General features: G+C 40.6%; 1 protein-coding gene across 7 annotated transcripts; it reads left to right on the top strand.

Annotated features, from left to right (window-relative positions):
* The first annotated feature begins 61 nt into the window (after positions 1-61).
* On the top strand, positions 62-26,415 carry LOC104552355 (glycerol-3-phosphate acyltransferase 3). 7 transcript variants are annotated; one of them, XM_061992675.1, is made up of 12 exons: positions 62-623; positions 15,790-15,862; positions 17,459-17,729; positions 18,866-18,940; positions 19,618-19,707; positions 20,697-20,790; positions 21,062-21,177; positions 22,486-22,541; positions 22,895-22,980; positions 23,771-23,899; positions 25,008-25,087; positions 25,535-26,415. In XM_061992675.1, the coding sequence occupies exons 1-12, from the start codon at positions 516-518 to the stop codon at positions 25,647-25,649; spliced, it is 1,293 nt and encodes a 430-aa protein (XP_061848659.1). In that variant the 5' UTR covers positions 62-515; the 3' UTR covers positions 25,650-26,415. The 7 variants fall into 7 exon arrangements, with proteins under 7 accessions (XP_061848659.1, XP_061848658.1, XP_061848660.1 ...); XM_061992674.1 differs by having other exon boundaries at positions 17,441-17,729; XM_010204018.2 differs by lacking the exon at positions 62-623 and adding an exon at positions 8,246-8,412.
* The last annotated feature ends 392 nt before the right edge of the window (positions 26,416-26,807 follow it).

Genomic DNA, 26,807 nt, shown 5'->3' with positions numbered 1-26,807 from the left:
CGGCGGCAGGGCAGCGCCGGCCCGGGCCCACTCCAACACATCGTGAGCCTTGAGGGAGCGGCGGAGCTGCGGCACCGCCTACCCCCGGGCACTCGTTAGCCGCCTGCTCACCTAACCCTGCACCGCGACACCTCTGCTCCCGCTTCGACCTTCCCTCGTTCCCCGGGCCGCTTTCCGCCTCCTGCCTGGCGAGGCTCGCTGTAGGAACGGCGCCTTTCCGTTGGCCTCAGGCAGTGTAACCCCTAAGCATGGCTTCCCGGTTTGTTTTTATCCTTGAGGTGAAGCAATGCTGCGATTTAGGAAGGGCTCTCCACGGCGGAGAGCTGTAGGTGCAGCAGCCATCGCTTGTTCCCGAGGACAAGTAGTACATGTCCCGGCTTCAGTGGTGGCCGCCGGTCCTCTGCTTGCCTGCTCCGGGACCTGACTGTCAGCATCGGCGCTTATAGAAACGTCACATTGACCTGTACCAAAAGTTTTAGTAAAGCAGCGGAGCTTTACCGAACTTTTAAACCGAGATGTCTGGCCCGCACCATCATCCACCTGGGACCGTAGGTGGAGCGAGCTGTGTTCCTGTCTTCGAGTGCGAGGATTGTGTTACGCCAGCCTGCCTACAATATGAAAAGGTGAAGCACCGGCCGAGCCCCCGTCTACAATAAGGTTGTACCTTTTGAAACAGGATATGCAGCTGTGAGTGTGTCTGGGGGTGCACTGTATTTGTTTAGTGGTGAGACTCTTCCGAATTAACCGAATAAACTGTGGTAAGGAAGTAATATAAATGATAATGCTAAACAATAATCTGACAACAATACGTTGGACCGCTTCTAAGATACAGGCTGAGTTAGCAGAATGTATGTTTTTGTCTTTTCTTTGTAGGTAATCACATTTTACTTATTTTAAATATTTGTACTAACGTTTTTTCACACTTTAGCTGATGTTCTTGACCATATATCAGCAAAAAATATTCAGGAAGGGAGAGTTAAAAGTGACAGTGTTCTTTGAAACATGATCAGAGATCTAGTCTAAAAGCTGCAGAAGTTTTCTCTCTTCATTTCAGGAGTGCAAATTTATTTATTTCCTCACCAGAACTATAGGTAAGCATAGTCTGAGCCTTAGCCATTTATTTCTTGACTTTTGAAACAGGATGTATGCTCCTGCAATCTTTCAAGAGGTGTTTCCATGATTTCTAGGTCTCACACATGTATTTTTAGGTTGCATATAAAGTTAACCTTTTTTTGTGCAATTTCTTTTCTCTTAAAACTTCTTGGCAAGAGAAGTTAGTTCTGGCATATTTACATTTAAATAAAATTCCTTAGGTATTATTTAAAATATATGTGAATGGTGTTAGTATTTAGAAGAGGAAAATTTTTGTGATTCTTACTTGTTCTAACAGTGGAGAGAGGGACCAGCCAAGACTTTTATTTCTCAACACACTCATAAACGATCTAGATTTCTGATTTAGGGGGTGATGAGTCTCTAGATCATACAGAATGAGTGACAAGATTAATGGGTAAGAGCTAGTTAGTATGCATTTCTTGCAATGCAAGTCAGGTGGTGTTAAAAGAATGAGCAATAAGTACAATGCAACTGAAGTGATATGTTGCAACAATGAGTCCATTATGGGCCATATTGTCATGGGAGAGGCAGCAAGAGCAGATGGTTATGACCAGCTTCCATAGCCTTTTGCAGGGAAAATGATGAAAGTGGCCAGGAATGCTGACATCTTTCAGAAATTGCCCCAAAGGTCTCTCTGCTGTGATTTCAGGCACATCTAAGCTACAGCTGTGAGAAAATTCTATGCATTTAATTAATGCAATAAATGTTGGTAACTGAAAAATTATTCTATTGCATTCAGCATTGATGGTATGGAAACCATATACAAGATTTATATTGACAGTGTAGTGGACTTCATGCCTTTGTGATACAAAGAAGCTTGTAAGCTACAGAGCATGGTAAATAAGGTTCTGTAATTATTGCATTTATCTTGTGTGGAAGCAATAATGCTTGTGTGGTCAGAGCTAAATGTATTGCAGTCATTCTAATGAGTGATACAATACTTAAATGTACTTCTTCATGTTTTCCTAAGTCAACTGTAGATGGTCAGAGATACACCATAAGTAGCACAATGTTACTGCGGTCAGATCTAAACACAGATCTGTTCGGTGGCATAGCTGGAATTCATAGCCACAAAGGAGTGGCTATTTGTGCTTTAGTGTGAGAAGACAGTGTGGTTTCTTTAAATAAATATTGCACCTGACCTTGCTTACCATGCCACAGGTGATCTTTAAGATTATTCTGGCCTTTTGGAGGAATTTTCCCAGGTGAAACATAAACCTTAGTCTTGGTAAAAATCAACACAGAACTACCAGAGATTATTTCATCCTTGAGTAGCAATCAAGCGAGGACTTTGCCAAATGTGAGGCTGAAACATTGAGAAGATACAAGCAAAAACTGAAAGGGCTTTATTTTTTTGTTATAGCTGGTAAAAGTTTAATTGAAAAAGAGGTATTCTTAGTAGTTTTCATGTGTGAATACACACATCAGAATTACTGGAGTACAGAATGTTCTGGTCAGTCCTGTTTGAAAGATTTTCTTATCCTGCAAAAAATAACCCCAATACTTCTGGATGTTCAGGGATACTGGGAAATCAGCTCAGGTTTTCTCTCTTGACTTTGTGTCACTGACTTGCAGAGCTTTTCTAAGTAGATTTGGTTTGCTGCCTTTGTAGTATGCAAAAGCTGCATAGAAATACCAGGGAGCCCTACAACTGGACTCAGAGGAACAATTTTAGCAATAGTAACACCTTCATGTGCCTAATGACAATGCTAGGCTGTATGTCTAGATGTAAGCATCTTTTGATCGTGTTGCAGCTTGAAAGAGGTAAACAATATGTCGTGTATATTTACTGTATTAAGAAGAGGAACTGGTAGAAGTTTGACCGTAATTGATAGAAATGGCAGAAAATTAGCAAAGATTGAACTCCGTGGCTGTGAATGGACCAATTCCAGTACTCAAGCTCATTCTGTAGTGCTTTTGAGCACATTTTTCCATTGCATTAGAATTTTTATTCCATACTGTTTATAGGTAGACATGGAGGCTGTTCTTAATTTTGGCATTGTTCCAAATTTGTTTGGTTTTTGTGGGTGTTTTTGTTTGTTTTTTTTTAACCCTCCTATGTGACATTAAAGGTTTGCAATAGCACAGTAAGAATGCTGAAATGTTTTGCTTGATTTCAGGAGGTAGAAAGTGGATAACATAAAGAATAAAAATGATACCTGGCTATATGGATCTTGTAGTGCCTTTGGGCTAGATAGTTAGACCACCTGAGTAGAGAGGTTCCTAGCAACTCTTCCTCTCTTCTCCCTTTATATGACTGCCCTCCCTCTGGACTCCTTGTTCACAACCTTGCAAGGGGCTGGGGCTCCCAGGCTGGCCCACGAATTCAAGATGATGCTTTCACTGCAGCAGAGTCACAGAATCACGGAATGTTAGGGGTTGGAAGGGACCTTTAGAGATCAGCTAGTCCAAACCCCTGCTACATCAGGTTCATCTTGATCAGGTCACACAGGAACATATCCAGGCAGATCTTGAAAATCTCCCGAGAAGGAGACTCCACAATCTCTCTGGGCAGCCTGTGCCAGTGAAATAGTTTTTTCTTATGTTTAAATGAAACTTTTTGTGTTCCATCTTCTTTCCCTTACCCCCTGTCCTGTCACTGGATACGGCAAAAAAAAAAAGGGATGCCCCAACTTCCTGACACCCACCATTTAAATATTTGTAAATATTAATGAGATTCCTCCCTCAGTCTCCTCTTCTCTAGGCTAAACAGCCCCAGTTCCTGCAGCCTTTCCTCATCTTGGTGGCCCTGTGCTGCACTCTCTCCAGCAGTTCCCCGTCCTTCTTGAGCTAGGGAACCCAGAAATGGACACAGCACTGCAGATGAGGCCTCACCAGGGCAGAGTAGAGGGGGAGGAGAACCTCCCTCGACCTGCTGGCCACGCTCTTCTTGATGCATCCCAGGATGCCATTGGCCTTCTTGGCCACAAGGGCACATTGCTGGCTCATGGTTAGTTTACTATCAACCAGGACTCCCAGGCTTCTTTCCCCAGAGCTGCTATCCAGCAAGTTGCCTCCAGCCTGTACTGGTGCATGGGATTGTTCTTTCCCAGTTGCAGGATTCTACACTTGTCCTTGTTGAACCTCATGAGGTTCCTCTCTGTCCAACTCTCAAGCTGGTCAAGATCCCGCTGAATGGCAGCACAGCCTTCTAGGGAATCAGCCAGTCCTCCCAGTTTGGTGTCATCAGCCAACTTGCTGAGAGTACACTCTGTCCCCTCATCCAGGTTGTTGATGAAGATGTTGAACAAGACTGGCCCCAGAACCAACCCCTGTGGAATCCCCGTGAAGGCCAAAACCTCCAACTCGATTTTGTGCCATTGATCATGACTCTCTGTGCTCTGTCATTCAGCCAGCTCTCAATCCACCTCACTGTCCACTCATCCAAGCCACACTGCCTGCGTCTTTTTTATGGTAGACAGTGTCAAAAGCCTTGCTGAAGTTAAGTTAAATGACATCCACTGCTCTCCCCTCATCTAGCCAGCTGGTTATGCCCTCATAGAAGGCTATCAGGTTGGTCAAACAGGATTTCCCCTTGGTGAATCCATGTTGAGTCCTCTTGTCAACTATCTTTTCTTTCATGTGTTTAGAGATGACAGTCCAGATGACATCACCTTTCCAGGGATGGAGGTGAGGCTGACAGACCTGTAGCTTCCCAAGTTCTCCTTCTTGCCCTTTTTGAAGACTGGTGTGACATTAGCCCTCCTTCAGTCCTCAGGCACCTTGCCTGTGCTTCATGATCATTCAAAAATTGACGGAGAGTAGATAAGTAATAACATCAGCCAGCTCTCATAGCACTCATGGGTACATCCCATCAGGACCTGTGGATTTGTGAGTGTTTAGCTTGCCTAGTCCAGTCCTCCTCAACCAAGGCAAAACCCTCCTTCCTCCAGACTATATCCTCCAGGGACTGGGCTTCTCAAGGGCTGAACTTAGCAGTAAAGACTGAAACAAAGAAGACATTTGATAGCTCTGTCTTCTCTGCATCCTCTGTTACCTGGGTACCCATCTCATTCAGCAGGTTTTTTTTATTCCCCCTGCAAACTTGTTTTGCTTTTTTGGGGATATGCCCATGATAACTGTCTCAGCAGGCCTTGGAAAACCTCAGATACCGAGGTGTTTTCCAGGGAATATTATAGCTGACAAAGGCCTACAGTCCCATTGTTCAGGGAAGGGTTTGCTTGCTCTCCGTTTTGTAAGAAGGTGACAGGGAAGAATTACAGTGTCTGTCTGTGCTTCTGGTGTGGCAAGGAGTGTGACTCTGTAAGGGTTAGTCAGTCAGTGCAAGCCAATAAGGTCTCACAGGATGGAAAAGAGTTCTCTCTCATTCAGGAGAGGAAACCTTTTCTTCCTCCCCCCAGGGCAGAGAAATTTGTCTTTTATTCTCTCTAAGAAATGATCCCTCTTTTGTGTGCCTAGGCTTATTGCTGGGGTTTTCTAGTAAGAGAGTCACTAGACTCTCTTGTAACTTCCTGGTGTGCTATCAATACCTCCTTTGGCCCACTTTTCTTGCCTCAAATCAGGACCCAGAAACTACCTCCACCCTCCCTCCCACAGAGCTTTTAGCACCCAGACAACATGCATACTGATCCCCTGTGCCTGAGTATCAACACCCACCTATCCAGCTCTCCACCATATGCCACCCTAGGGAATATGTGTTAGCAGGGCAAGCCACCTGAGGAACACACCAGAAAAGAGAACGTAAGGAGTGGTAGCTAAATAGAAATGGGTAAGCAAAGCAGTTTTACATAAAACACAATGTTGTTCATGGAGAAGCCTGGACCTGGAGCCTTTTGACGAGGCAGGTGAGAAATAGTGGGCAATGGTGTGCCTAGCAGCAGCAGTGTAATCAGAGAGTGAGGGGCTTGAGGTTGCCACTGAGAGAAAGTGGAAAGGCAAAAACAATTAAAAACCAAACCAGCAAGGTTTTCTCAAAGCCATAGAAGGCTCAGAAAGAGGCCAGCAAGGAGAGAGAAGGTAAAGCAGGCAAATAATGAAAAGAAGTCAGAAAAGTTAGATTGCTGAAGAAGATATGATATAGTTACAAAGACCCAAGGGATGGCATTCATCAGCAAATCTTAAGATGCAAAACCAGCATGTCACGGTATCATGTGAGATTGTAACATGCTTTTTTGGTGCCCAGGTGCATGGTATAAACTGGAGGATTTAGTGGTGGTGCTTCTATTACTGACTGGAGAGAACTGGGTGCACTTTCTACAGAGGATCTTTGAGTCTGCTTTTATTTATGAGGAATCCAGTCATTACCAGGACTGTTCCACAACACAAACCAAATGTACAAGGGGATATGTGGTGGTTTAGCCATGCCTGAATGCCAGGTGCTCACCAAGTCGTAATATCACTCCCTCTCCTAAACTGGACAGTGGAGACAAAAAAAAAATATAAGCGGTTTGTGTGTCGAGATAAGGACAGCAATTGACATTACAGGCAAAACAGACTCAACTTGGGGAGAAAAAGGTTTGATTTATTAATAAACTATAAGAACAGGGAGATGATCAATAAGGCTCAACCTTAAAACACCTCCCCTCACCCCTCCCTCTTCCCAGGACTCTCCTTCCCACTGCTACAGTGTGGGGTCCCTCCCACGGGAGACAGTCCTTCATGAGCTTCTCCAGTGTGGGTCCTTCCCATGGGCTCCTCATAAGCTACTCTGGCATGGGGCCTCCCATGGTGGCAGCTCCTCATACCCTGCCCCAACATGGGTCATCCACTGGGAGAACAGGTACTGACTGCTCCAGCCTGAGTCCATCACAGGATCACAAGTCCTGACAGCAAACCTGCTCTGATGTGGGCCCTTCTCTCCCCACAGGCTTCCAGGTCCTGCCAGGAACTCGCTCCAGTGTGGGCCTCCCATGGAATCACAGCCTCCTTCAGGCATCCACCCGCTCCGGCGTGGGGTCCTCCATGGGCTGCCAGGGGATCTTTGCTTCCCAGTGGCCTCCATGGACTGCAGGGGCACAGCAGCCTCACCATGGGCTGCAGTACAGGTCACAGGGACCTAAGCACCCTCCTCCCTCTCTTTCTCCACTGACCTTGGTGTCTGTAGAGATGTTTTCACATTCTCACTCCCTGTTGCTCTGCAGTTCAGCAACAATCCCAGCAACTTCCTCCTTCTCAAATATGTTATTCACAGAGGCTTTACCTCAGTTACTAATTGGCCAGGCCTGGCTCAGGTGCAGAGTCCATCTTAGAATTGACTGACATTAGCCCTATCAGCTACAGGGGAAGCTTGTAGCAGCTCTTTGTTTAAAGAATCCAAAAACCTGGCCCAGGTAAAACCATTACAGTATATTTTAAAAGGACAGCCCTAGCTTTAGACAAACATGCTGATGTTTGCACCTGCAAAACAAAGATCTTCTGTGAACCAGCAAATCCCTGTCTTGGAAGAATGCCCTAAATGCTCATTTTACTAAGCTTAGTTAATTTGTTCTGTGGTAAGGTTGTAAATGAGCTGCTAGGGGGCTCCTCTTAGGTTCTAGAGATAGAGTTACTCACCTTTGTTTCTTCTGTGTTGCATACAAAAAGCCAGGAAAGGGTCAATGTAAGGGGCTGAACTGGGTCTTAAAAAAACCCCAAAACTGAATCAAATCATTGTCATTTGATAGGATGGAAGAGGAAACCTGCTGCTCTGTTGTATTTAAATTCTGTAATCGAATAGATGGAAAGATAGGCGAATTGTTACTTCAGTATGTTTTGTAATGCTGTAATACATTTTGGCTCATTGTAGAATGGTATTGTAGTTTATTGGTAGGATGCCTTGTGAAAACCAGTTGACACATTGATAAGTTTCCTTATTAGCAGCACTGTATTACGTAACTTATATTACTAATTATCATGTTTTTTTTCTTTCTTCTCCCCTGTATTATATCTGGTGAGTAAATGCTTATCAATGAAGAGTGAGTGGGTGGAGTTAGGGTGGGACAAGCAGTAGAAATTGTATTATCATTGAGAGCATCTGCCCTGTCAGGTTTCAGAGGCCAGCAGCCTCCTATGGAGATAGCTTTGGCTCTAGAATGTGTCATTTTCATTTGTCACTTTTTTTTTTTTTTTTTTTTTTGGATTCTCCACTACAGATGAGCAGATATTCTCAGAAAGGCAGCAGGTTGGCGTTTTGAAAGAGCACGCATGGAAGAAAATGGAGAGGGCTATGGCCTTGCACAGGGCAAGATTTTGTCTATCTGGACGTTTTTGTTTGTGGTATTAGTTTTGTTGCCTTCGTTGTTTAGAATGCCATTGGGGATTTCTCATTTCTATGTGAAAGTTGTAATAAAAGTGTTAGAGGTAAGTTGAGAATGGAGTTAAAAAGGTATGTGTTTACTACAGAAGATATTTAATGAAAAAATAAAAATCTGTATATTTGATGTAGATGCCATGAAACTCAGCAGAAAGAATTCCATTCACTTAGATATGTTGTGTGCAGCTTTAACTTGTGTGATAGTTCTTTTAAATGGTGTCTTTAATGGTATATAGTTATGTGCTGGGTTATAATCTGGTACTGGTTTAAGGTTTGATGTTTTATTGGGTTAAAGTAGAGGTTTCACAACATATTGCTTCTAGTTGAAGCTGATCAGAATACTTCATGCTATACTCGTGACAAGTCAAACATAAATAAAAAGATGTGTTAAGTTTATGTGTGTTGGTAAGTAACAAGAAGATGGATTTTTGATGTGCATAGGTTTCACTGGTTTTATTTGGATTACTTTAATTTTATGATATTAATGAGTACTATTCTAGGTAAGAATACTGACTATGTGTGTTTGATTCTTACACTTACAAATCCGAGGCATCCAGCAGTCTGCCGTATGAAACTTCAGGAATCCATGCAGCCTTCTGAAAGTGTAATTTTTCTAGAGATGAAGAAGTTGAGGCCGAGATCTTGATCCTGTTGTTATCAGTAGAAGTTTTCTGGGACTTTTAATGAGGCAGAAACACATTTGATCTTTCAAGTCTGACTTTTCATATCCATCAGTGGCCAAAAGTAGGTGCTGTGAATTCATCATATTTAACAGTGAAGCCAGTAGATTAACTCTGTCTTTCTGGCATAAACCTGCTTTTCAGTAATACACTTTATTCTTTAGTGACAGAAAACTTATTACTAGTATTGTTACTATTATTATTAAGCTGTTAGAATCATCTAGCTGTGTAGTATGACGTCTGTAACAATGTGATAGAGTTAAGATAATGACTGTGTTACTTTGTCAATTCTGTCTTATTTTTGTCTTGCAATTCTTTAGTGTGGGTGGGGTTTTTTGTCTGTGTGTATTTTGGTTTTTGGTGTTTTATTAGTACTGAGTAAGAGTTCTTGGGTGTATGAATATAATTTAGAATAATGGATATGATTGCAAACTTTAGGGATTACCTGTTTTTTTCAGGTCCTAGTGTCAATAGGAAATTACTACCTGCAGTATCTGTATGCAATACAGATTTTTTTAATCAGCTAGTGGTATACTAATTAAATTGTTATTGGTACCCCGAGTAAAAGGCTTGTGGCACTTGTATGTGGAATTGATTTCATAAGGCTGTCTCATATAAACAGAAACCTAAGGAGATCTTTGAACAGCTTTTCTGCTGCAGTTGGTGGACATTAAAACAATTTCTAGTTTTCTTTTTTCCTTGTTCATTTCCCAACTGTGGAGGACATTTGACTTGGATGGGGGTTTACTGTAGGAAGGCACTTTGGAAAAGCACATTAAATGTTTTTCTTTCCACAGTTTTCATATTGGGCTATGTGCATGAGAACTTTGTGTTCACAATGTGCAGGATTAGTTAATCACAACTTGGAGGATTGATTCATCAAAGAAGTAGTTATTAAGGTAGTTGTTATGCAATCAGATATAGCCTTTTATGTAGTTTTGTTCTTTATTTGGAAGTTAGTTCACTAACTGTCCTGTGAGGATAAAAGAAGAGTTCCTCTGTTTCCATCTTATGATTAATTTCAGCAGTTCTCTGTGAAGTATTGTTCAAATGCTTCTGATGGTGCCAAAAGAGTAACTAAGCTTTCTTGGGAGGAAATGGCAGGCAGAGAGGCTAGAGGGAATATTAGGTTCCCTTTGCTTGCACTGAGGCTCATTTGACTCTTCAAAGTAACAGTAGGACTGGGAAATGCTGTTTTAAAACTTGTGCATGCGATTGCTGGGTCTCTTCTGGGAGTCCTGGGGCTCGTTCACCAGAATATGGCTGAAATTGCTGTTTGGGATACAGTTAGTTTTAAAGCAGACTTGTATGTGCCCTTCATTCAGAAAATGGACAACTTGACACTGATGACTTAGTAAAGTGTTGGTGTGTTCCTAGCTGTGCCACAGTCTACCTGAGCTCTTGCTAACAGGGTAGTGTACAAAGACCATCCTTGGTTCCCATTGCTAGCCTGAATGGTGAAGTAGGATGCCTTACCAGATAGCTACATTGAAAAAGCTAAGAGCAGATGCTTAGTCATGTCTCAGTACACTACCGATTATGTTGGCGGAATATTAGTGCTCTAGGAAGTACCAAACAAATGGTTGATGTTTCACCAAAAATCCAGTCTCGAGCACTATGACTGGATTCTCTGTTGTCTTGCACTTGATTGATTTTTTTTTTTTTTTAATATATAGACCACCGAAATGAATAGAAAACTTCTCACCTTTGAACACTTCACATTTGCTTCTTACAGCTTTAAATGGCTACGCAAATTGTGAGGCAGAGGGAAAACAGATTTTATTTTCCTCCATGTTTTGTCAGTTTGAGGAAACTTGACTAAAATCAAGGACTTTAAAGTCAAAAAATATTTTTTGTCAAAGTTGTGTTTTCAAAGAAAATATATCTGTAGCCCTTACTGAATTTGCTGGGAGCTCTTGGTGTCTTAGGATAAAGCCCAAGTTTGCAGATCTATTACTAAGCAATAAGTAATGCTGGCATATGATGTCATTTTTATTTCTTGATTTCACTGAAGTGTTTTAGCAGTGTGAACAGTAACTGGAACAAATGGGCAAGATGTAATCTATTTACAGAAAAAAAAACCCCATACTCTTTGCTGCTCCTTCATCAAAGAATTGAGATACTTGTTTTTTAGAGACAATTTTTCACAAACTCAAGATTCAAGGATTGCAAATTTGGGAGTTGATTGGTTCCGTTTGTTTGGTTTTGTTTTGTGAGTGTGTTTTGGTGGTTGTCAGGTTTTTTGTTCATTTTTTGTTTGTTTGATCTTTTTTTTTTTCCTTGACATAGAGATAATATATTAGCAAAAGATTTCCATAACAGTAATTTCTCAGTTGAATAACTGTTAGCCTATAGTTACTGTTATTACTATTAATTTATTCTTAAAATACTTCTGGAAATTATAAATATTAATTTGGTTTGGTGTCTAATAGGATTATTTTTCTCCTATATGCTTTGTAAGCTTTTATTTGTGAAATAACATGTTTTGTAAGCTTTGTAATGTGATGCTTGTCTGTATTGGGATTTGGTGGGAAATGATGATACTAGCAAAGGTGTACTAGGGATATTCTAGCTCTTTAGTGTTGCAGCTGCAAAAGAAAATGCATTTGCTAGAATGAAATGTACACCATGCCCTTGCAGTCCTGTGGAGAGTTAAATAAACATGTTAAACAGCTGTAGCTCCATTTGCCAAGATCTTCTGGAATTTTATGAAATCTAAACTTCTGTATGAAATTGGAGTATTGTTGTTTCTTGAAAAATATATACAGGAAAGACATCAGCCAGCTGATGGATGTTCTTTGAATTGATAGCTTGCTTGTACATGGAGGTAGTTAACATGCTGTAAACTCCCACTGGAGTACGGACAGATGTTACAGACGCTCAAGCTAGTGGGAGAAGCTCACTACTGTGCTTTCAAATATATGGTTATCCCAGACAAGTGTTTCGGATCCTTCTCAACCTATTTAATCTGCCCTTGTTAGAGCAGCCAGGAAATTTGTGAGTGCTTTTCACAGTCTGGTTGTGGACAGCCACTGCTTGTACATCCTCTCAGACATGCAATATAGTGCACAGATTATTTGATCTGTGAGTTCTGTATTGGGAAGTGAAAGGGGAAAAGAGGCCAGAAATAAAGGACTGTTGGATGGAAAGGTCACAAGGGCTTGATCTAAGATGGTGATTTTAGCTTGCACTGAAAACCTGCAGACCTCCTTGTAATTCTATCAGAATATTTTACATGGAGTAATTACCTTTGTCACACATGAGAACAAAACCAAAAAGGATTCAAAAAAGTCAGTGTAATGAGTGATTAGAAAAACCTTTTGTGAGAACATGAGAGAAGAGGTAGTAAATATCAGGAACGTAGACGAAGAGAGGCAAAACCAAATGATTACATAGTATGGAAAAGTGGAGTACTGAATTGAGGACATTGAGCTGTCCTTAAAATGAACATGGGAGGGAAAAACAAGTGAGATTTTAAAAACTAAACAATCTATATTGTATAGCTATTCAGCCACATACTATGAAGAAAGTAATAATAAAGTATTAGACACCCTTATTTTGTTCAGAATATAATTATAGGAAGCCGCAAACAAATGGGCTGTTGGAATTAAGCTGTCAAGACTTCAGTATTCCAGAGGGGTTCATGCACAGGATGTTTGGACTCCTTTTGTCCTTGTCATTTCAGAAATGTTAGGGAGGAAAGTGCAGCACCCAAGTTCTCATTTGGTCAGCAATCTTAGGAATGAAGTTGCTCCATTTAATACCTAAATTCTGTGTTAGTTGCAACATCTTTGTTTTTGTCGGATATTTAAAACATCCTTTCATTACTGTTTTGCAACAAAGACCAGCATGACAGCTGTGTCTCAATACCATGCAAAACAAAGGCGACCACAAAGCTTTATTTCATACTTTAAAAATAAACATAGAGATGCCACCAAATGCCAAAGAACGTAGAAACTACTCTGCTGAGTCAGTCCAGAGTTTGACCCAGACAGCCTGGCTTTGACAGATGTCAACTCAATTGCTTGATGAAAAGCCTAAGAGCTGGGTGATTGTATGACTATATTGCCAGGATATCCTCCCGACTGCTTGTTGCTTCACCCTCCCATGCTGATTCATGAGTTAGAAGAGTTTTGTGACCCGTGATGATTTACATCCATGTTTTTATGTAACTGCTCTCATTCCAGTTGATTTCTGGCAATGTGTCCTGGATAATGAGTTTCATAACTTCACTGCATCTTGTGGAAATAGATTACCTTTTTCTTGCTCATACGTATTACCCTACACTTTCATGTTATGCTCTCCAGTTCTTGTGAAGAGAAAATGGGTAACTATTTTTTATGCATCTGCTCTGTGCTAGTCCAGACTTTGTAGGCCTCTGTCATACACTGTCTCAGCCCATGCTTTTCCAACCTAACAAGCCTGGTGTAATCATTCACTTACTGAAAGCTCCTCCTCATCTGCTTGTCCTCTGCCTTTGTAGCCTTGACTGACTATTTAATTACAAGCTGACACTTCTGTCCCACCATTTCTCTGTATGATGAGGCATTAGATAATAGCCTGTCAGGACATCATATTTTCCTAGTTGACTTTATACATTTTTGTTTGGTTTTCATTTGTCTTGCTTATTTGAATCAGTTAACATATTTTTGTGAGTCAGCTTGTTCAGTGATTATCATCCTTTTTCTACCTGAGATTCAAAAGCCTTGAGGTATTCCAGATACTTCAAGACAGTGTATGTAGGCTCATTTCTGGCACTGCATGCCACCTGGCAGGTGCTTGTTCACATAAGAGGAATATGGGCAAGACAAGGGTGTTAAACAGGAAACCAGCATAAGGCAAATAACTTTATTTGCTGAGCTAGATGATTTTTATTTTTTTTCCTCCCTCATGCCGTACAACAATCCTAAAGGATATTGAGGAGGGCGTGAGGACCAGCAGTATATTATGAAGAGGTCACATATCCGTTTCATTGTCTTTTGCAACATTCTTGTTCCCATGATGTACGTTCTTTCATTTCTCAATGTGTGGGCTGCTCTTTTTATGACATCCCCTGGCTCCTCACTGCTGAATGACTCTCCATGTATTGCAAAAGACTGAGACAGATGATATACTGGTTCACCTTTCCTAAGGAATAGCTGCCAAGCACAGACAAGGTGAAGATCTGTGTGGTTTGGGTTTTTTTTTAAATAACAGACAGCTTGCATGTTGTTTAAAATATCACCTCATTGCCCATTCTGCTTTCTCTTTTTTTTTTTTCTCTTTTCTTTTAAGATGATTGGTAAAAAAGTCAACTAAGGGTGTTTGAAATATCCAAAGTCTCTCTTTTTTGATGTTATTGACTTCAACAGCTACAGAAGGAGCTGTTATAGAGCTGATATTATGCAAAGCTTAAGAACGGCAAGAAGCTAGTCAACGTTGGCTCATGCAACGTGTTGTAATGTGGTGAAGGCTATGTGAGATGAAGCTTTGGGATGACTTAAGTGCCTGTGCATGTCAGTAAGGGAGAAATAAACTGTTTAGCCACAGTTCCCAAATCAGGATGATATATCCTGATCTGTTGTAGCTGGGAAGCCTTGAAAGCAGGGGAGGACATAAGCTGAGCGGGTTGTTGATTCCTTACTAACGATCAGAGCCTACATGCAGGCAGCCCGTGTCCTTTGTAAAGGCAGATGTCTTCATGTAAATATGGGAAGATCCAGAGCTACTATTCATATGTCTATGGATGTATGATGAAAAAAATTGGAAAACATGAAAACTTCAAAAATTGGGCATATTGGTATATTTGATTTTGCTCGCGGAGGAGTTTTATGCTGCTCTGCATTGGAGTTTGGTTTAGCTCAGAAAAGTAAGATAGAGAAGGATGAAAGCTCATTACCAAAATTACTACTTCTGAAATACTATGGGTATGAAATGGCCCTTCCTCTGACTTTTAAGAAAGTCTGCATGAATGCCCTAAAACTGCAGTAATCATAGAATGGGGTTGGGAGGGACCTTTAGAGATTGTTTAGTCCAACCCCCCTGCAGAAGCAGGTCCACCTAGATCAGGTCACACAGGAACGTGTCCAGGTCGGTTTTGAAGTCTTCCAGAGAAGGAGACTCCACAATTTCCCAGGGCAGCCTGTGCCAGGGCTACCTCACCCTCACAGTAAAATAGTTCTTCCTTATGTTTAAATGGAACTTCTTGTGTTCCAGCTTCATTCCATTACCCCTTGTCCTGTTGCTAGATACAATAGAAAAAAGGGATGCCCCAACCTCCTGCCTCCCTTTAGATACTTATAAATCTATTTTTTTCCATCATGTCTGTACTGTTAGTGATAGTATTTTGCATCATTCTGTTTCCTGAAGTTAAACTGAGGACCCATGGACCTCATAGAGTCTTATGTAGTACAGTAATCTGTATTTTTTTTCTGGGTTTTGTTTGGTTGGTTTATGGTGGTTTGGTTTGGTTTTGGTTTTAGAAACAAACAAAATCAAAGTAGCAAAAAGCTCTGGGGGAAAATAAACAACTGCCCATGCCCTGAAAAGAAGTTTGTGCCAAACTGTATTTCCATACAGTGGAAAAGTTAATAAAAGTGGCAAATGAAACAGGAGGCATGAAGAACAACCTTAAGGCTGAAGCCGAAAAATGAAAATCTAAGACTTAGAAAAGAGGCTGAGACAGTTCACCTAAGGTGTTTACAAAATGCCTGGAAATGACAAAATGAAAACCATCAACATCTACTTTTCTTGTTTTGGGAACAGTGGGCCAACCTGCAGATTGAAGAGGGAGTAAAAAAGCAGAAGGCGCTGGCACTTGAAAATTTAATCTCCACTGGTAAGATCTCTGAATGAAGTTGACACAGCACTATTCATCTAGTAAAAAGGGAGCTATTTTAATATCTTATCTAGAAAAAGAGTAAGCAGAATCAGAAATTGCATCTCATGTTAAGAAAACTGTAATGGCCAAAATAGGAGTCGGGGCTAAAGTAACTGCTAAAGTTACTTAAGTTCTCTTTTGTAGGTTTATATGTTATAAACAAGATAATCTGTGAGTGAGTAGTCTGAATAACAGGCTTGAGACTAGTGTGGGTAGAGAAAGACATTGCTGATAAGCATTTGGGACACTGTCCCCATTTTCATTAAGTATTTTGTACTTTCTGACTCTATCAGCTCTTTCTTTACAAGATTAGGAGAGATGAGTGTTCTATGCCCTTGACATTGCTCTGTGCAGATTCCCTCCTCTCATGACTCCTAGCATGCAAAAAGCCATAGTCCCACGTAAAAGAGCTACACCAGCCCACATATCACAGGTACAATTTGCACTCTTCTCTCGGCATGGGGATAAAATGTGAGAGGGATACTTATTTTTTTTTCCTTTTCCCCCATTTTCCTAACTATTTTTGTTTTCTTTGACTGAAGGGAACTGGATTGAGTTCTCATAATAATCCATTTACTTGTAGTGCTACTTTTAGTCATTGCTCATATAGACTGGTTTGTCAGCTAATGAATTTCAAATCTGATAATTTCCTGAACATTGAAGGTTTAACTGAAGTGCATATAGCTGGAGGAAAGTTTTGTGATTCTGCTCAGGGAATAGTATGTTAATTCAGAGACATTAAATATATTTTGAATAATGCATATTTAATATAATCCAATACATATATTCCCCCCCAAAAAAAGAAAAAAGGGCAAACAAACCCCCCAATTGTTAGCTGATATGAATCAATATAATTTAGTCATGGTAACCGGTCAGATAAGAATATGGTCTGAGAGACCTCAGCAAATATCACTGAGACTTGCTGTGTGGCTGTCCTATGAGGCAGAGTTTTACCTATATGAAGCATGAATGTGTTGTCATTCTTCCTGCACAGTGCTTTTGGGTTACACCCTGTATATCTCAGGGGAAAAATCTAGACACATAGAAGTTTCTTTGTAGTGAAATGACTCTTAAAGGGGAAAGGATGGGAGAAGAGAGAAGGCTCTGAGGAAGAAATACCAGAAGAAAGTGTTGCAACTGGGAGAAAGGATAACTAATCATCAGCAGCAAGAACACCAACAGTACAAGCATTGCCTGATTCGAGTCAAGGGACCAGGAGGGATCAGTGATCTTGGCAGTACACTATTGACATTTCTGGTTGTGTGTAAATGTTTTTTAGTAAATGACAATGAAGTAGGTGTTGTGCTCACGGTTTGATTTGCAGCTTGCTCTGAATGCCTTTCTCTTTTCTTCAAAAATTTAGTGCTGTTGTACAGCACAGGATTAGAATAACTTGTGGAGTTAAATGTTAGTATGTAAATGTGGCATAACAATTCAAATGTGGTCATAGGAGCAGGGGGAGAGCTATTTCTAAAAAGCACATGTATTTTACTCTTTTTGGAATCCATATCATCCATTTCACTGTGTGGAAGGAAGACTCATTTCCTCATGCAGGGATCATCCAGAAAGGGGAAACCTCCATGGAAGAGGATCTTGTTGGCCAGTGCCGAGGATGCTTCAACCTTGCAGATGTTATGTACTTCTTCAAGAAGGGCTGTGAGGCAGTTGCAGAAGACGAAGTCACCCATCGGTTCTCCTCTGAGAAGCTAGTGTCCTGGAATCTCCTCAGCAGAACCAACGCCAACTTTCACCGTGTCAGCTGGCAACTGAGCCTTGTGTGGGTCATTGGAATCCTAATTCGATATTGTCTCCTGGTACCTTTTCGGTGAGCCACATGTAGTTTTCTGGGAGTGGTTTTTCTTTTTTTTTTTTCTTTTTTTTTTTACAAAAGAAGTGAAGTGTTACGCTGTTGACTAATGCAGAAAGGAGAACCTGGCACGACTTTACGTTCCAAGATGTCATTGAAACTCAAATATTTCCCCCCAAAACCCCAAGTTTCTGTTTTCATGTTCCATATGTTTTAGGAATAATTACTTTGTTTTAAAAATCCAGCAAAAGTTTCTAGAAATAATCTGGAAGTCTTTTTGTTATATAAAGCAATAACTATTTCAATTGAAAGGATCAGGCTGTACCTATCTGAATAGCAGACAGGGAGATTGTTTGCTCAGCTCTTGGGATTTGAAGCAGAGACAGTGTTCAGGGAGCACAGGGCTGGATGGGAAAAAGAGATAACCGTTACATTTTCAGACTTTCAAAATTTTAAACAAAAAACCTCGGCCTTTCATCATATTGAGCAAACCGTTACAAACATTCATGTGTTCTTGTCAGCAGCAGGAACTTTTAAAATTTCTTATTCCTTTGATGGGAGGGCAGTATATTCAAAACATAGCTGCAGTGCATAGAGGGATTTCATACCAGTCAGTCACATGGCAGAGCACATATGACTGCATGTAAATTTAGATATGCAGCTTAAGAAGACAACATTGATGTAGAAATGGCCTCAATATTGGTTTTGTTCAGCTATTAGCAACCAACGATGTATAATTTTCATGATTATATAGTAACTTGCTTTTGGGGTGGAAATACGTGCTGAAATTTCTGGATAGGTTTTTAAAAATTAAACGAAGGGTCCCTTTTGGCACTAAGAAATCTCACCTGCATTAAAGAACACTAGCCACATCCTCTTGAACTCCATGGCTTCTTTACTGTGTCATAGCTTCAGATCAAGGCATGGTGCTTTTTGGTAGATAGGCTCCAGGCAGCACAAGGTTTTATAATCAGTACAAGATAAACAGAAAATGTGCTCATATTTTCCTGTTGGCTTTAGTGGTTTTTATTGCTAGTTAGATGCTATTAATGGTGGCCAGAAGCATTGTGAAATGGATCAAAGGGTTAAATAAAAGAATCTATTGCTTGCTCTTCCAGTTTTGCTTTTTAGTAATTAATTATTTTAATTTGTAGTGTCTGCTTGGCTGTTTTCATCTTCTTTTTTCTGGTCTTTGCCAATACAATAGTAGGACAGTTTCCAAATGGCAGGTAAGTGTTTGCTGAGGACTCTTTAGAGTTTTTATTTTTAAAAATTTCTTTAAGCATTTGAATCAGTGTGGTGGAATGTAGATCTGAGTCTGGAGCATTAATGTGAGCTATTGTGGGGTGATCTTTTTTCTCTACCGTGAACTCAGAGCACTATGAGAGAGAGAATGACAATGGCATCTGAAAGTGGACGTGATGTAAGCCAGATAGATAATGCTGAAAGCATGTCTTAGAGTGAGAAATAAAGAGTATGCTCTACTCAAGTCAGAGTAGGGAAAGTAAATCACCTGTCCTGAACAATTCCATATCAGTACTGTAAGATAGTTATATCCCATCAGTGCAAAAAACCCTAAAATGTGATTCACTTGATAAATATTTTATATTTAATTAATAAATGAGTCAACAGCAGGTGCTTTCAGAGAAAATCTATAAACCAAACCCTTGACTATTATAATCTCTGCTTTGAATCTGATGGGTTTAGAATAGATTACAGTAGAATAATGGACCAAGAATATCTTTGATAGCCCATAAGTTACGCCTGCATGGCATCATTAGTGCAGTTGAATCTTCTTTAGTATGGTTTTTGTAATAACAGCTATTGGGAATAATCTCAAAAGTCTGCATTACTATGAGTGACTGCATAGAACTGGAAACATACATAAAGCTTGATTTGTTTTTAGAATTAAATGCTGGCTGAGTAACCAGGTTCAGATGATGTGTGCCACATTAAGTGTCCGCTGTGTGAGTGGTCCTGTTTATTTCCACAACAGGTAAGTGGTGACACCCTGCTCTCCTTATTTTGCCATTGATTTCTTACAGAACAGGATACTATGATGGCGAAAATTGGTCCAAGAAGCTATTTAGATCATCCAGCCTCTGTCAAGATGTTTGCATGTCCTGCTGTGTTTTCTGCTGTGTATTGGCAGATGGAGTAGTAGTGTGCTCTTGGTTAAAAAATATACATTTAGACATTTTTCTCAGTGTTTGCTATGAATGTGTTATCACATGTGTGAACGTTGCCGTTAAATATTGAACTGTTCTATTACCTGATTTGTTTGGTAACTTAATTCTTTACAATCCTAAAGTAAGTTATAGATGGTATTTCAGTGAGTTTTTGTAATATCTGACTTGCTTAGTGGTAGAGATCTATGTAATGGAGGCTTATGAAATATATTTTTGCTTGTGCTTTAGAAAATAAGCAGAGGTTTCTTTAAACCTAAGGAAAAACTGCTTTACTATAAGGGTTAGAGAGCACTGGAATAGGCTATACAGAGATCCTGGAGTCTCCTTCTCTGGAGGTTTTCAAGTCCCGCCTGGATGTGTTCCTGTGTGACCTGCTTTAGTAGGAGTATTGGACTAGATCATCTCTAGAAGTCTCTTCCAAGCCCTACAGCATTCTGTGATTCTGCGATATATACTGCTGTGAATGGTAACATATGCAGCTGAAAACCCTGCCCCAGTTACCAAGCAGCTCCACACAAATGCATGACACGAGGGGACTCTTGAAAGTGTAAGGAAATATGAATTATCTTCTGTAATGTGATGCCAGAATTTTTAACATCTATCAGAGTAATATTAGTGTTTTAAAATGTTTTGTGTTCTTCGCTTTCTATGAGTCTGCAAATGAGCTGTATGCCTGAAATACTTTTGTCACTGACAGCCTCAGTGGTGGATGTATGCTCACTGGATGGATCACCTGATGGAGCCGGTAATGTGGAGCGTATACATTAAGTAATTACTTCTGCGGTTGTCTCTGCAGGGAAAACAGACCACAGAAAGGAGGCATCTGTGTAGCCAACCACACGTCTCCCTTAGATGTTCTAATCCTGGCCACTGATGGATGCTATTCTTTGGTATGCACAAGAACATTAGTAAATATCAGCAATGTTGAGATGCCCACTGATGTATTGTTGAGTAAGAGGACAAACTTAGAGAAAGAATGGGATTTGATAGTATTCAAACTTTCAGGATTGTAAAATAATAGACACTAGCAGGAGTGTGCACACTTTTGACCAAGAGGATTAGTATCACATATGAATGGGCTTAGAAACCTGTGTTCAGAATTATATCAATTAAGTGTGCTATGTGTGTTTGTATAGTAACTAATGTCTTTTGGGTTTACAGGTTGGCCAGGTACATGGAGGGCTTCTGGGACTTATTCAAAAATCTTGCATGCAAACCTCTCAGCATGTTTTGTTTGAACGCTCAGAAATGAAAGACCGTCATCTGGTGAGGAAAAAGTAAGGTAGTGAGGTGTTTGCTTAATTCTCCTCTCAGGTCTAGTAATTGTGAGGCTCAAGTATGAGTTGAGGCGGTTCTTACCCTGCACCTCTCTTTGGTGGGCAGCTATGCATTGCTGTACATTGTCATCAGTGTAAGGTTTGGAACTGCTCCATCAGTGCAGGTGCAGGATGTAGCAATCGTATACTGAACTATACTATCTACTGAACTGTACTATACTATCTACTTATAGTTTGTCCTGTAACGTCTGGGAATTTCCACATCACAGGCAGGAACCTGTTCACGCAGTTTTGAGGCTGATGATTCAGTACATCAGGACAGAAATCAGAGTTTGGTCAGCACACCTGCTTCTCAGATCATGACTTCCCTTGGTACATTTTTCATCAACTCCGAGCATCAAGGATGGTTCTATCTCCTTTGAGTATAGCTTAAAGGAAGGCTAATGGTAGCAAAAAAAAATCCCAAACCCCAAACAAACAGAAGACCAAGATGCCACCTAGCTGTTAGAAACTAGAAGAGCACCCTGGAGAAATGTCATAATATGTTTGCTTAATTCTATCCTGCTTTCCTGGCCTGCAGTACTGATTCCTGACAGAGTCAGCATGTTGGGCTTTAAGAACAGGAACACAGCTAGCACTAAGTGTCTCTGACACTTTGTCCTTAGAAAAATGGAGAAGGTATCCCCATGCTGTGTCACTCTCTCCTGGGTTTTTTTTTGTTATCTGATGTTTTATTTTTGTTTTTTAATGCAGACTGGAGTGGAACTGCATGCTCTTGAGTCTACAGAAAACAGATTTTGTGTGTCAGTAATCTGTTTAATAATAATGCATTTGTTTTCAGGTGGTGCAGTGAATGTAGAAATAGTGGGCTATCTTTTACCTAGATATAGACAATCCTTAGATATATACAAAACTGATGTTATGAACCTAGAAGACACGAAAGCTTGAAATATGGAATATACTTAAGTCCAAAAAAAAAAAAAGTTTGAGTGTGCTCATAGCTGGAACATGTCAAAGATAAATGGGAGGGGAAGGCTTCAAGTACAACCGTTTTCTGTTAATTGAGTTAACATGGAGAAAGAAAACTCTGCACAGTTTTGCAGAAAACCTATCTTTGCAATTTCCAAGAGAGAACCTCCGAGATAAAGGCCTGAAACTAGCACACATCATGGCTGAGGCTATTGACTGGCAAAGGGCAATGGGACAAGGGCTTTTCTTCTCCTGTGTAAGAGATGTTTAGGGTTTTGGCGAAATACAAATTTTCTATGGAAATGAAATATATACTGAAAATTTATTTTCTCTCCACAGAATTCGAGAACACATTGCAGATAAGGCCAAATTACCTATTTTAATTTTCCCAGAAGGTAGGAAACAACTGTGTTAATTTTATTGTTCTTCTCACTTCTTGCCACTGAGTGCAGCTTCTTATACCCAGTCTTCACAAGACAGGTGTTTGTTTTCAGTCTGTAGAATTAATTAGCTCTTGCGAGATAAAAGTCAGATTCTAATATTTTATAACAGTTTTGTGACAGTCTTGTCACACTGTTTGCTTTAGTGTATATCATAATGGAAGAGAGAACAGGCTCTGGGATTGTTTCAGAACTACAGCTTACTTTCTTCTTTAGCAACTTAAGTCTCTTTAAGACAATTCAGGATTCATTTGATGATGCTCTTCTTAGAGTGGATTAAACTCTACATCTGTTTTGATTCTGGCCAGGTACCTGCATAAACAACACATCAGTAATGATGTTTAAGAAGGGAAGCTTTGAGGTAGGAGGAACCATCCATCCGGTAGCAATCAAGGTAATACATTTGCAGATTTCCAAACATGGAAGGATTATTTGCAAAAGCTTCTTATGTCAAAGAAGGGTAGGGGTTTGTTCTGTGTGAATAGGGTACCACATAGGCCCTGAGAAAATGGAATATTTTCAGTTTGCATTCCATTTCCATATGGGACGCAGTGTCTTGCAGTTCAGACTGGTCTGGGAAGTATTTCATGGAGTGTCTTTACAACTGGGCAGGAGCAGCCTAAAAAGAACAGTTGGCAATTGCTATGCAGCATGTTCGGTTCTGCCTGCTCTTTCTGTCCTAGAGCTCCTGGCTCTTGTGTGCTCTGAGGATAAAGGAACTTCTCTTGGCACTTCTAGGGCTTTCTGAGTAGCTTTAACCAAGTCACTCTAGCTCTAGATATGTTATTTCTAGTTACTTCTGGAATGATAATATTGCCTAATCTTATAGAAATTGTTAAAATTGGTGTGAGCACTTTCAAGGAAGCCTTTTTAGTCAGCGTATCTGTAGATGACAAGTCTTTACAGTTTGAGTAGCTCTATCCCATAATAGTTGAGAGGGGTATCAATGGGTTTGTCACAGTGTGGCATCCTGTATTGCTTGTAAAGGTTAACTTACAAACTTGTAAGAAATGTTGAAATGTGGACCTTTGCTCTGAATTTACTGCTGCTTTCAGGAGGTGTGATTAGATTTGATTTTGATTTAAAAAGTTGAACTGTGACTTTATGGCACAAAGAAAAGGAGCAGCTTATGTGATATTAAGGGAGCAGATCGTGTCCTTCTGCTTGTTCTTCTTGTCTTCTAGTATGACCCCCGCTTTGGAGATGCATTCTGGGACAGCACAAAGTATTCCATGATGACTTATATTTTTAATTTGCTGACCAGCTGGGCTGTTGTGTGCAATGTGTGGTACCTGCCACCAATGGTCAAAGAGGTACTGATGCTTTTGTACGTTTTGAAAATGCTGGTAAAGTATTGTCTGGGAGCAAGTCTGCATTACTACACATGGTGTGCTGGCGTTAATGTTGGCAAATGTTTTGTAACAACTTAATGGACAAAGACCAGAAAGCAACACCGTAGTCTTAAAATTAAGTGAGCACAGACTTATGCGGGTTAGCTATCTTCAAGTTAAAACTGCCCTTGCAGAGACATTTCTGATATTTCTGCACCATGCTCCCTATTGCTCCCAAACAGCTTCTTGAGTGCAGGTGCTTCACTTTCCTTTGCTCCTAGAGACTGAAAGAGATGTTAAAATGTGGTTTTATGCTGCTGGAGTCCTGCACCTCAGCCTGGCACAGACCTCTCTTTTCTACTCCAGAAGTGATATATAGATTCAGGCCTTTTCTTCATTCCCCATACCGGGGTTCTTCTGCCTTCTGTGTGCTCCCACTTCTACCTACAAATGCACAGCTTCCTCTCACCTCTTCCTTTCTCAGCCCTGCAGAATATCCAGCTAATCCTTTGCCTGGCAGCTTTGACCTCTCAGCCCACTGCCCCTGGATACCAACCTGATGCTGACAAAGTGGTGAAGCCTTTGCTGCAGGACCGCCCTAGTTTGGTGCTGCCCGCCCTGCTCATTGCTCAGCCCTAGCCTTGGCAGGGAAGCTACTGCGATGCATCTATCTCCAGTGCTCAGCAGTTCAGGCAGACTTCTGTGAACTCATAATAATTCACTGATCCTGAATTCTCCAGGCCCCAACTGTGTTCAAGGCACCCCATCTGCTCCCAAGGCGATCCTGTCACTGTGTTCCCAGCTTCAGACTGATACTGAAGTACTGGGAGCAGATGCAGCCCCTCCTCTGGCCAGCCCTGTGACCTCATGCTGTGTGTTTCAGATTGCCTCAGAAATCACAGAACCTCCTACTTAAGTTCTTTTCGGTACCGAACAGTGGCAAACTAGGCCATATTGCTGCCCTGCAGGTTGCATTTGTGGGCCTGGCATAAACCCAAGTGCCCACTGTCTAACAAACAATATGGAAAAAGTGTATTAAGTTGCAAGGCAAATGAGTCATGTTTGTTTTTTTTTTTTTTTGCCCCCCCAGGAAGAAGAAGATGCTGTTCACTTTGCCAACAGAGTCAAGGCTGTCATTGCTGCTCGAGGAGGAATGTCTGTGCTTCCTTGGTAAGAAGCAACACCTTTGAGGTTGGGTATAAAGCATACTTAGATGTTCTGTATTTGGAAATGTTACCCTGGAATATTTTAAAACTTTTACACTTGCTTTGTCGGGGCTGTAGTCCATCACCCTTACTGACTGAGCCTGAAAATACAGTCCCACTAGAGCAAATAGACTAATGTAATATAAAAAGAGAAATGAAGGTGACCAGTGGATCTGGCCAGCAGGTACCATTTGGTGAAAATAAATTATTTACCTGTTAAATACTGGATTAAAGGAAAGGCCTTTTTTGTGTTATGTGGTCAATCTTGGCAGTACAGATCATTTAGCACTGTATTACAAATGCCAACATTTAGGGTGTAAACTGCTTTGACAATGCAGTCTAATTATTGTAAAGTTGCTTTTGTCTTGATCCTGAAGTGAGCTTAAGGCTGTTTGTGTACTGTATCTTTCAGGGATGGGGGACTCAAAAGGAAAAAGGTTAAAGAATCTTTCAAGGAAGAGCAACAGAAAAAATACTGCCAGATAGTAACTGAAAATGGAGCTGTGGGAAACAGAAATGTTTGTTAAATGGTATTTATTTTATCTAATTTTTCCCCTGATTGATCTCCACCAGAAAATGGGATTTTTTTTTTATACTAAAAAACATATTTTCCTCTGTTCCTATGAGATATTTTATTTCCTGCAAGATATTTTACGTATGATGCAGCAGGGAAACCTTACATAAAGAGATAGTATTTTGTGTTAAATAAGGATATCTTTTTAGGAATAGGAAGATTTACAGTATACTACTGAAATTCTTTCTGATGCTGACTGAGAAGAACCTGCAATAAAATTACTTGGGTTCATTAAAACACCATGTTTTAAAATCTGAGTTTACTCAGATTATCTGAGGACTTAAAGCACCTCTGTACTCCTAGCCTCTATCAATGGCTTGGATGAGCAGTTTTCCTGTGAGCTACAGGCACTGTATTGCTGCAGAGATCTATCTCCTGATGCCAGAAGATATTGAGTGGTTCACCAAAATACATTTTGTGAATTGCAAGCTGGAGGGGAAGTGTCGCATATCAGAGACAAGGAGGCAGTTGCTGACTTTCCCCTCCGTGTCACAAGACCAGTGATAGCAACACAGGAAGTTTCCCAGGGTCACACACTGGTGAATGGCCGAACAGTGTCCAGGGCAGTGTGTCCCTGATGGCTGAGGGTGTGACACGGGGATAAATTAGTCACAACCAAGGACAATGTCATAGAAATATATAGCGTATTTTGAAGTTATATTGTGTCTTCTGATCTTGCTGTATCCCTTTCTATGTCTATGTGCATTACAACAATTAAAGTAAACCTATCACATGATCTTTGTTATCCTCTGTTGTAATTATTTCTGGATACACACCTGACTGTGTTACCACTTAATGTGAAGGCCACTGATCTTCTTTGTGGCAGAGCAGACCCTCCAGAAACAGAATGAGTGCACTGAAGAAATCTGAAATGAAAATATTTCCATCACCTATTGTATTTATTTGTGGAAGAATATTGCTTCTTTAATGATCTGAACATCCCTAATGAAGCATACAGTAAGAAGTGTTCTTTTGTCCAAGTTTTGTTAAGACCAGTGAGTTGGTAAGTGCAGCTAATAAGGTTTATGTGACAGCAGCCTGTTGAGGTCACAGCAGAGATAGAGGACCTGTCGGAGTGACCACAAATACACCCTGCAGAGCCACATGCACA

This window comes from Colius striatus, chromosome 3 (genome assembly GCF_028858725.1).
Source record: "Colius striatus isolate bColStr4 chromosome 3, bColStr4.1.hap1, whole genome shotgun sequence".
Classification (NCBI taxonomy): domain Eukaryota; kingdom Metazoa; phylum Chordata; class Aves; order Coliiformes; family Coliidae; genus Colius; species Colius striatus.
The sequence above is the reverse complement of the archived record's forward strand: the minus strand, read 5'-3'. Positions and strand labels throughout refer to the sequence as shown.